Source organism: Centropristis striata, chromosome 21 (assembly GCF_030273125.1).
Source record: "Centropristis striata isolate RG_2023a ecotype Rhode Island chromosome 21, C.striata_1.0, whole genome shotgun sequence".
Classification (NCBI taxonomy): Eukaryota; Metazoa; Chordata; class Actinopteri; order Perciformes; family Serranidae; genus Centropristis; species Centropristis striata.
Genome location: NC_081537.1, coordinates 7,134,236 through 7,145,869, shown reverse-complemented (window position 1 = coordinate 7,145,869; position 11,634 = coordinate 7,134,236). Strand labels below are relative to the sequence as shown.

The window sequence follows — 11,634 nt, the reverse complement described above, 5'->3', positions numbered from 1 at the left end:
TTCTTTTGTTCCAGGTGTCCAATGTAAAGTATATACATATAATATAAATGTAACTTATTATCATTATAAATATTGGATGTGGTTCATGATTCATGTTCTGTCAGGTGTGAATGTGTTGAGATGTTTTATAAAAACAGACGTCTCACCGCTGCGTTTTCTTCACAGTTTATTCATGCAGCTCTCACAGTTTCACATTTACCACAGAACAACAACAGCAGACGCCCCGCCCCCACAGAGACTCTGTGAGGACAGAAACTCTGTGAGGACAGGGACTCTGTAAGGACAGAAACAGTTCAGCCTGCAGAACCACAGCCGCCATGTTGGAATCTGCATTTCAAATCTATTTTTACTTTCAGTGCTGCAGCTGCAGAGACAGAGCACATATTGTTGCATGCAGTTTGTAGATATTTGGGACAGACTTCTTTATGATAATAGGCCCCTGAACTTTGACCTCTGTGCTGCAGAGGATTGTGGGTCAGAACAGCCAGAAAAGCCTGCAGCTGAAGAGTCTGGTAGTCTACGAGAGAGTTTCAGTCTAAATTCATTCCAGGAGACGAAGTGTCTGTTTGATCCGTACAACGCCACACGTTGTCACTATAGCAACATGCTGACTCCAACATGGCGGCTGAGCTGCGTTAGGACGACGATCACCGACGCTAACACTGCCAGAATACAAAAACTGTAAAAAATACAAAATGATCATGGTATCAAATCAAACACACTGGTAAAAATCCCCTCAGAGGTCACCTGAGGTCAAACAGCAGGAAGGGGCGGGGTCTGCAGCTGTGACATCACAGCATGACTGTTTTAGCCTCTGTACAGTCAGAGGTCAAAGGTCACACAAGATGTTGTTGACCCTCTAACAGCTGAGTCTGACCACGGACGTATTCATCTTCCCCCAGGGCGCAATTATTGATATGGCACAAAGATTAGAAAACTGAACGTATGGATTGGTAAACTGAACGTATGGATTGGTAAACTGTATGTCTGGATTGGTAAACTGTATGTATAGATTGGTAAACTGAGTGTATTAATTGGTAAACTGAACGTATAGATTGATAAAATTAGTTAATGGATTGGTAAACTGAGCATATAGATTGATAAACTGTTGTGGATTGGTAAACTGACTGTATGGATTGTTAAACTGAACATATGGATTGGTAAACTGAGTGTATTAATTGGTAAACTGAAAGTATGGATTGGTAAACTGAGTGTATGGATTGGTAAACTGAGTTTATGGATTGGTAAACTGAACGTATGGATTGGTAAACTGAGTGTATGGATTGGTAAACTGAGTTTATGGATTGGTAAACTGAACGTATGGATTGGTAAACTGAGTTTATGGATTGGTAAACTGAACGTATTCACTTTGATAGTCACCATGAAGATGAGAATCTGAAACATATGTTCTTTTCCTTAAACATTGGAAACATGACGTGATAAATCGGTGTGGATCTACCTGCTGCACAGGTGTGGCTGCTGCCACTGATATCATGTTAAATCTACCAATCCTCTCTCAGTTTACCGGTCTGCATGGGCGGGGCCAGCGGGAGAAACAGTACTGAGCATGTGCACAACACAGAATCTCAAAGCTGGAAGAAGTTTTTGAATCATATGTGTAGTGAGAAACTCTTCTAACACGTCCGTGGTCAGAGCAGGCTGTCATTGGTTTGTTTGTATTGACTGTGGGGGCAGAGTCAATACGTGAACACTCTTAGTGGGCGTGGTGTTGAACGGATTGCTACTTGCAGGCTACTACTGGATTCATTAGCACCATTTATTTATTCAGTTGATGTTTTGAATCAATGTTTTGCATTCAGAGAAAACTGCTGACTGTTTCAGTTACTGTATCAATAACTAAAATGAACTTTATCAATATATTAAAAAAGGTCCTGACAGGACCAACATTAAACACTCACCAGGACTGAACATGTTATTTACCACAGACTGGATTTAGAACAGAACAATACAGATTAATGTGGTTATAATGGTCCCATGATACAGATTAATGTGATTTTAATGGTCCCATGATACAGATTTAGATATGGAGATATGGTTCTGATATAAGAGTGATTGAGTGAGTGAGTGGACTTCTGTTATAAGAGACCTATAATTAGAGAGAGATGCTATAATTGACCTTTAAGTTATGACTACATATTAATTTACAATGAGCAGAATGGATTAATGAAAGAAATATCTGATAAATCGATAAAAAATAAACAGCTGGAACCATCAGAGAACAACCAGCCAGCGCAGGTCACAGCCGGAACAAAGACAACCAGTAACACCAGTGTGAACTGGTTTTACTGGTTTTATCTTTAGACCCATGATGCTGTCTTTAGGTGTTTGTTGATGAAGGAAAACAGGAAGTATTCTCCGGGTCATACTACTACTACTACTACTACTACCATTACTACTAGTTTTACTGCTACTCTCTTTAGCAGAGAACACGATGAGTTTCAGGACGGATGAGATGGAATGATCAGAGTACTTCAAATGAGTCATTCTAAGAACTATACAAAAAACATTCAGTACTTGTCAGTACTTGGTAGGATTAAGTACTACTTGTTGGGTTGTTTGGAACATCCAGTACTACCCAGTTAAAGTACAGTAGGTGTAGGATTGAGTGAATACTTATAGGGTTTAGTAATAGTTGAAGTTCTATTATTATTGGGTTAACTATTTGTGGGGTTGTAGTGCCATTGTTGGTACATCCATTACTAGCTGTACAGTAGTTGTAGGATTTGTGACATTGTAGTAGGGTTAGTAGTAGTTTTACTACCATCGTTTAGTAGTTGTACTTGTGTACAGGGTTTGAGCCTAGCTGTTATAGGGTTAAGGGTTATTTGAAGTTCTACTACTGCGTTTGGGTTTCCTTCGAGTTGTGGGTTTTTGTGGGGCTAGTAGTACTTTTTAGGTTGTAGTACCATTGTTGAAGGGTTTAGTATTAGTTGTTGGGTTGTAGTACTAGTTATGCAGTAGCTGTAGGGGGGTTTAGTATTATTGTAGTGTGGCAGTAACTGCAGTAGGGTTTAGTTGTACAGTTGTCGGGTTTAATCCCAGCTGAAAGGTTGTTATGGGTTTAGTACTATTTGAAGTACTACATTATTGGGTTTTGCACTGTGCAACTGTGGGGTTGTTGTTCACAAACATTAAATCTGGGATTTAGTGTTTAGTGTATGTGAGTGTTTTGGTGTTTGTTCCAGCTGAAAAGGTTGTAGGGTTCATAACAGTTAACGTAATACTGTTAGGGTGTAGTAGTCTTTCTAAGGTTATTGTAGAGTTTAGGACTAGCTCAAGTTCTACTGTTGTAGGGTTTGTAGGTTGTCGTAGGGTTCAGTCGTAGTAAAAGTACTAGTTACAGGGTGTAGTACCAGTTAAGGGTTGGGCTGTATGTTCTAGTTAAGGTGACACGTCAGTTTGTTGTTAAACTCAAAGTGAGTTATCTTAAAACAGTTTCTCGTTTTAAGATAACGATGTAATGTTGGATTTTCCACCAGGCGGCGCCACAATCCTCTGAGCAGAGCGGCGAGGGATGTGGTCGTCAATCTGACTTCCTGCACAGAAGAAGTTCTGAATTAGTGATGTTTTAATCTTGTCTGTTATCTTCTTCTTCATATTTATCGGATCGCCTGCTGTTTATATAAAATACAAAGACTCAGTTTTAAACACCAATAATCAGATTATTGATCAGACTGTGAACACTACCTGCCAGGGTGAATCCTGACTGGTGGAGGTTTCGGAGGTTGATCTGGGTTTTCGGACAGAGGGGCCCACGGGTGGTCGGAGTGGGTGGGACCGATTTAGTCATACTGATGACATCATGGACCGGACCATCGTAGTTTCCACGGGGGACGCCACGAGCCTCGGCCATCTGAGACGAGGAGATTAAACACTTAAGAGAAACTAATTCCTGACAGACTGATCGATCAATTAAATGACCATCAATTTAGTGAGAGATCAATTAACTGAGAGATCATCTGTCAGGAATCAACTGGTTCAAATAGAAAACCAACCAGACAGAGACTGGTTAGTTGATGTTTGCTGGCTTCCACCTGTAAACAACATCTTCTGTTCGAGTTTGAGGAACTCATCAGCAGCTCATGTGGTTGCCTGGTTAACCAGTCAGTCAGGTATTTAACTAGTCAGTCAGGTAGTTGACTAGTCAGTCAGGTAGTTAACCAGTCAGTCAGGTAGTTAGTCAGGTAGTTAACAAGTCAGTCAGGTAGTAAGTCAGGTAGTTAACCAGTCAGGCAGGTAGTCAGTCAGGTAGTTAACAAGTCAGGCAGGTAGTCAGTCAGGTAGTTAACCAGTCAGTCAGGTAGTTAGTCAGGTAGTTAACAAGTCAGTCAGGTAGAAAGTCAGGTAGTTAACCAGTCAGGCAGGTAGTCAGTCAGGTAGTTAACCAGTCAGTCAGTCAGTCAGTCAGTCAGGTAGTCAGTCAGGTAGTCAGTCAGGTAGTTAACAAGTCAGTCAGGTAGTTAGTCAGGTAGTTAACCAGTCAGTCAGGTAGTTAGTCGGGTAGTTATCCAGTCAGTCAGGTAGTCAGTTAAGTAGTCAGTCAGGTAGTTAACCAGTTAGTCAGGTAGTTATCCAGTCAGTCAGGTAGTTATCCAGTCAGGCAGGTAGTCAGTCAGGTAGTTAACCAGTCAGTCAGGTAGTCAGTCAGGTAGTTAACTAGTCAGTCGGGTAGTTAACGAGTCAGTTAGGTAGTTATCCAGTCAGTCAGGTAGTTAACCAGTCAGTCAGGTAGTTATCCAGTCAGTCAGGTAGTTAACCAGTCAGTCAGGTAGTTAACCAGTCAGTTAGGTAGTTAACCAGTAGGTTACCTTGCTGTAAACTTAGCTGTTAGACGCATTGATAAGAGTTCTTTACGAAGTATAACCGTCAGATCATAAAGCATGAGGAGCTGTGAGGCTGGTGAGTCTGATGGGCAGTCTGGAGCTGGTTCTGAACAGGAAGTTTCCTTGCTGTTGAGCTACCTTGCTGCGGGCTCTGATCCTCTTGTAGACGGCGTCGGGGAAAGCCTTCCTCGGGACGAAGCGCCCAGAACCTTCAGTCACGTTGAGTTTTCCGTCCTCCAGAACAAGCCGACCGCCGCTGATCACCACGGACGCCACGCCTCGCAGCTCCACACCCTCCAGGATGTTCACCTCCAGGGTCTGCTCAGACAGGCAGCATGGTGTTTATGTTGATGATGGTAATAATACATTTTGATTACTGATGATGGAAGACTGATGTGTTGTTACCAGGTTGTGAGTCTTTGCAGAAACAGTTCGTGTCTCTTTTGGATTCCAGATGACGATATCAGCATCCGATCCTACAGCGATCCTTCCTGCATACAGGACAGATAACTCAATCTGCTGCGGGACATTCTCAATAATGTTTGAAACCAACACAAACAGCACTGCTTGATCTTTGCAGGAATATGGCACTGAATTTCCTGAAGTACTACTGGGTACTGTACCTCAGTAAAAGTTAGAGACAAACCTGTCTCTAACTTTTGAACCAAAGTTAAAAGTTAGAGACTTTGAACCAAACCTGTCCTCTTTGCTACTCATGTGTCTTCTGATCATGTGATACCTTTGCGCGGGTAAATGTTGAAGAGTTTAGCAGCGTTGGTGCTCGTTACTGCAACAAACTCGTTCTCGTCCATTTTCCCTGTTGACTGCAGAGACAGAATAAAAACAATCAAAGATGAATCTTCTCCTATACCTGTATCTCCTGATAGTCTAACACAACATCCTCTGTCCTGAGAGGCTTGAGTCAGATAAAGAAAACCCTTCAATAGAAGAAAAAGGATTCGTTCTCTTTGCAATATCCTTGTTTTTTCTGCGTTCAGTTGACATGCAGAACAGTAAAAACACTGAAATTAATTTAATTGGTGAAGAAACTGTAGTTTAATTGTGCAGTCAGGCTGAGAACCCTTCCAGTCTAAACCTATCAGAGCAGAGCCTGTCATGCAAACATCCTTCTGAACTGAAAGCAAACGTCTGACATGTTTACAGCTGAGTTAAACGCTCTCTGTGACTGTTACTGTATTCCAGGTGACACCAGGTGTGGAAATGTGCTGATACAGATTCTTACCACAGCTCTGTCCCACACCACAGACAGCCTCTCCTCGATCCCATTGGTTCCCTCCGGAATCAGACTGAAGTCATCTTTACCTACGGCTTTCTGAGCTGTGGAGAAACTGGCCTGAGCACTCGACGTCACCTGGAGGTCTCCACTGGGAAAACAGAGAAGGAGAGTCATACTAACCATGCTAACAGAAGAAGAGTCATACTTACCATGCTAACAGAAGAAGAGTCATACTAACCATGCTAACAGAAGAAGAGTCATATCAACCATGCTAACAGAAGAAGAGTCATACTAAACACGCTAACTGATGAATAGTCATATCAACCATGCTAACAGAAGAAGAGTCATACCAACCATGCTAACAGAAGAAGAGTCATACTAACTATGCTAACAGAAGAAGAGTCATACCAACCATGCTAACAGAAGAAGAGTCATACTAACCATGCTAACAGAAGAAGAGTCATACCAACCATGCTAACAGAAGAAGAGTCATACTAAACACGCTAACTGATGAATAGTCATATCAACCATGCTAACAGAAGAAGAGTCATACCAACCATGCTAACAGAAGAAGAGTCATACTAACTATGCTAACAGAAGAAGAGTCATACCAACCATGCTAACAGAAGAAGAGTCATACTAACCATGCTAACAGAGAGGTCAGGTACTGTGGAGTTGAAGGATCCGGGTTGAGAGGTGGGCTCATGACGAGGGCAGCAGCTGTGGCCCAGTCTTTGGACCAATAGTTGGAGCCATCAGTAGCCAGACTGGCAGTGATTGGCTCCCCGTACACCACAATACCTGAGGACAGAAACAGGAAGACGCTTGGCCTACAGTCTGTTTCAGAATCTGCACCTGATCCTTGTGGAGGTTGACTTCAGACCGTTATGATGGTCTGATGGTCTGGACTCATGGGGCCTGATTGGAAACTGCTCTGAAATGTGGACTACCACCTGTTGGGATAGGGTTTGGTTTGGGCAGAGACCTACCTGGGAAATGAGATATGACCTGTAGCAGCTGCTGAGGATCAACGGAGACGCTGAGAGCTCCGGAATTACAATTACAATTAAATCTGAACCTGATGTGGCTTAAAGGTGTGAACACATGAGGTTGATGATGTCACCTTTCTTCCTGGCTTTGGCGATGACATCAGCAGCAGATTTGCTCATCACCTTGGTAACGTAGAGCGGACAGTTGGCCTGTTTGGCGATGGTGACGGCTCGATACACAGCCTCCGTCTCCACCTGAAACACAACAACACACCTCGCTGAAGCCACCTGGGGGAAGCTTATATGACGGTGCATTTACAGGTGTAATAACAGGTGTGTTACAGGTGTAATAACAGGTGTGTTACAGGTGTAATAACAGGTGTGTTACAGGTTTAATAACAGGCGTAATAACAGGTGTATTTCAGGTGTAATGACAGATGTGTTCCAGGTGTAATAACAAGTGTAATAAAAGGTGTGTTAGAGGTGTAATAACAGGTGTGGTACAGGTGTAATAACAGCTGTGTTCCATGTGTAATAACAGGTGTTATAAAAGGTGTGTTCCAGGTGTAATAACAGGTGTTTTCCAGGTGTAATAACAGGTGTGTTCCAGGTGTTTTCCAGGTGTAATAACAGGTGTGTTCGAGATGTAATAACAGGTGTGTTACAGGTGTAATAACAGGTGTGTGTACCTCTTCAGGGTGAGATAAAACATGTCCTTCAGGTCCAGTGATGCCGAGAAAAAGAAGCTTCTTCTGTTCCTGAAACACGAAGCACAGAGTCAAAGTAATGTTTGTCAATGCTTATGTTTGTGTTCATTAATTTTACTCAGGTGTGATAAATACCTCTTCAATGATATCACCGTTCTCAGCGTGCACCTGTGCGATGGCTCCAAGATCCCGGAGGATCCCGAACGCCTCATAGAGCTGAAACCATGACACCAGGAGGCAGAGTCAATTAAAGGAAAAGAAAACAGTGATGTAAACAATTAACAACAACCACAACAGTAATAATATGACACAGCTCACCTGAGAGTCGGAGCTCTGGTATTTGTCTTTGTAGGCCATGAAGAACAGGAAGGAGTTCACACCTGAAACAATAAAACGACAGTAAGTCAAGGAGAAAGATGTTAAATCAATCAAGCATAAAGAAATAATGAGCTGTGAGCCGTCCAGACAGGAAGCTGAAGTCCGACCTTGGTCCTTGACGAGCGCCTCCATTTCCTCGTACAGCCCGTCATGCCAGCGCGTGATGTCGAGGTGCAGCGAGAAGTCGCAGCACGCCGTCTGCTCCGCCACGTCCCTCCACTGATCGAACGCCGTCAATAGACTCACCCCCGGCTCCACCAGCACATGGTCCACTGTGAACACAATGCCAGTTACTACTGCGACCAAAAGACAAGTACTGATTATTGATTATTGAATATTGATGGCGGTCTGACTGATGGTGGTGGTTCCTCCGGACAGGGCAGCTCTGGTTCCCTGGTAGAAGTCGTCGGTGGGGTTCATGCCTTTCTGTGCGGCGTGCAGACTGGTGTTGGCGTCGACGCCTCCGGGGATCACCAGCTGACCGTACGCGTCCACCGTCTTCACGCCAGACGGGACGATGAGGTTCTCCCCGATCTGTCTGATCAGGACACAAGACAGGAAGTCTGATGATTGACAGTCTGACCTGTAATTAGTCATTAATAATTATTAGTAATAGAGATAAACGTACTTGATGACGCCATCCTCAACGTACACGTCAGCGTAGAACGACTGGTCATCATTGACGACCTTCCCTCCTTTGATGATGAGACGGTCGCCCTGGAAACAGACAGAGAGTTCTTCTATAACGAAAATTCTTTATTATCTTTGTTTCATTGCAACTTCTTTTATTTCTTCTGTCAAGAACAAACTTCATTCAATCATTAAGACATTCAGCTCAGTTTGGACAAATTATTAATTAAAACCTTTCACAACAGTTTCTGGGAAATTTTACTCATTCAAATCATTCTGATGTTCAGAGGAAAAAACAAACATATTTAGCTGATCCGCTCTAATTAAAACAACAATATTTCTCTTCTGTCTGTATCTCAGTCAAACACATGCAGCTCAGAGTCAATAGTTGAATATATATATATATATGTGTGTGTGTGTGTGTGTGTGTGTGTGTGTGTGTGTGTGTGAGAATGCACCACGTGTTTCACGTCAATCAGTTTTTAATCTTTAAGCATCATTAATCAAATATTTAAACATTATTAACATCATGTTTCATAACGTTTATGTATGTTAAAATAATTAATAATATCATTCATTTATCTCTCAGCATCACTTCCCCGCCCCTTGAGAACCGAGCCGGGCCGAACAGGTCTACAACCGCTGCAGGAGCAGGCTGGTTGCAGCGGTTGTAGACCGGTTCGGTCCGGCTCGGCTCGGTCAGTGTTCAGACCGATCCGGGTCAGACTAGGTGCGGATGTGGCGGCGCGGTGATTGACAGGCGGAGCTGCAGCATCCTCCCTACCGGCCCACTGCCCTGTTCTCCGGGCCCGGCCCGGCCCGGTCCGGCTCGGGTCGGGTTGGACCTACCGCGGGTCTCGCGCTGCTCTTCTTGTTCTGGAAAGACATCCTGATCGATCTGCGATCGGCTGAATTATCCGCTCACACACACACACACACACACACTCAGCCTGCTATTGTTGCCCCTGTCAGCTCTGACGTCACGCCCCCGGCAAACACACACACACACACACACACACACACACACACACACACACACACACACACACAGAACTTCCGGTGTGGAGCTTCACAATAAAGTCCTTTCACAGCAGTTATTCAGACAGGTTACAAACACATTCCAAAAAAGTTGGGACGTCTGCCTGTCTGTCTGTCTGCCTGTCTGTCTGTCTGTTTGTCTGTCTGCCTGTCTGTCTGTCTGTCTGTCTGTCTCTCTCACACTCTGACCTCATGTTGGCGTGAAGCACATGTACTTTTATTTTGAAGAGTGATCCTGGAAGTGTTTTATGTGCTGGTTGCTGATTGGCTGTGGGTGAGGTGCACCTGCTGTGGAGGAGACAGACTCGCCCCTGTGTGTGTGTGTGTGTGTGTGTATGTGTGTGTGTGTGTGTGTGCGCGCGCGCGTGCATGTGCGCGTGTGTGTTATCTAAAATAATTAAAATTTGATGTAATAAATCTCATATATAATAATATTTGTCTCATTTTCTGACACTTCTTTTGATTTTGTTTTATTAATATAGAATATTTATTATTTTATTATCAGGATATTTAAATGAGATGAGCTCCATCTGAAAATCCACTTTATGTCTTTGTTTCTCTGTAAGAAGTAAAATTCATAGAATCTAAAAACAGAATTCATTAATTCTCTTCAAACTGCTTCAATGTTTCCATACCAAATCTGAATAAATTCATTTGGAATTATTATGATTATCATGTTTATTATTACTATTATTATTATTATTATTATTATTATTATTAGTAGTAGTAGTAGTAGTAGTAGTAGTAGTATTACTGTGCTTTTTACAGGACTGAAATCACTGAAAATCACAAAACTGCTTGAAATGTAACTTTCAAACACAAAGACATCTGAAAATAAAATGTGTTATAAAAAGTATTTTTAACCTCTCTCTTGCCGTAGTTTTCCCGGGTGTGTCCAGAGGGAAACACCATGGTCTGTCCTCCTCCTGCTCCTCCTGCTCCTCCATCATGGCTGTCGGTTCGGCTTCGAGCCACTCGACGTCGCTGCGTCTGCGGACTGAACGACTCAAAGTTCAGGGTTTTGTTCTCAAAAGCTCCTTCGACGCTGCAGAACATCCCGCCATACTTCATCCGAGGCCGAGGAGAGTCCGAGCCGAGCCGGGACAGCAGAGAGGAGCAGTCGTCCTCCTGAGAACTCCTACTCTCAGACATCTCGCACTGATCTGATCTGATCTGAGACAATGAGAGGAAGAAGAGCAGGAGGAGGAGGAGGAGGAGGAGGAGAGGAGGATTGGCTAGAGAGCCCAGGCAATAAATGAGGAGAACAAAAAGAGGAAGAGGAGGAGAAGGAGGCCGTGGAGGAGGGAGGCCCCGTGACCTCAGACTGACTCTGATCATCTTTCATCATTCTGCAGCTTGATGAAACATCAAAACTCAAGAAACCTTTAGAACATGTGCATAAAAGTTTTTGCGCTGGCTTGAGGTGTTTTGGTCTTTTCATGACTCTGATGACGATGACGTCTTCTAGAGTTTCATCTCCTGTTTTCTGTAAACATAAAGAGGCGTGGCCTTGATGTTTCCCCTGATTAATCAGCTGATGTTGGATTTCATCACATGACCTCAAAACTTCAAGTTTCAGGTCTACAAAGACAAACAGACGAAGCGTCCTCTCAGCTTTTTAGCTGTGTGAATATATAAACACACACACACACACACACACACACACACACACACACACACACACACACACATACACACACACAGGTCACTGCTCATTACTGCTGATGTTCTGCAGCTCTGAAGACGCTGCAGTCTGAACTGGATTTTTCTTTGCCTGTCACATTCACTTTATCTAAACACACACACACACA

At 43.3% G+C, this 11,634-nt stretch overlaps 1 protein-coding gene across 1 annotated transcript; it reads right to left on the bottom strand.

Moving 5' to 3' along the window:
• Positions 1–2,407: 2,407 nt before the first annotated feature.
• Positions 2,408–9,727, bottom strand: dpysl4 (dihydropyrimidinase like 4). The gene is made up of 15 exons (XM_059324870.1): positions 9,635–9,727; positions 8,784–8,872; positions 8,509–8,693; positions 8,263–8,427; positions 8,096–8,157; positions 7,913–7,993; positions 7,760–7,828; positions 7,205–7,325; positions 6,726–6,882; positions 6,088–6,229; positions 5,584–5,668; positions 5,250–5,335; positions 4,983–5,162; positions 3,709–3,874; positions 2,408–3,557 (listed from the first exon to the last, which is right to left on the bottom strand). Exons 1-15 carry the CDS (start codon positions 9,671–9,673, stop codon positions 3,466–3,468), a joined length of 1,719 nt encoding a protein of 572 aa, XP_059180853.1. The 5' UTR covers positions 9,674–9,727; the 3' UTR covers positions 2,408–3,465.
• Between the last annotated feature and the right edge of the window lie 1,907 nt (positions 9,728–11,634).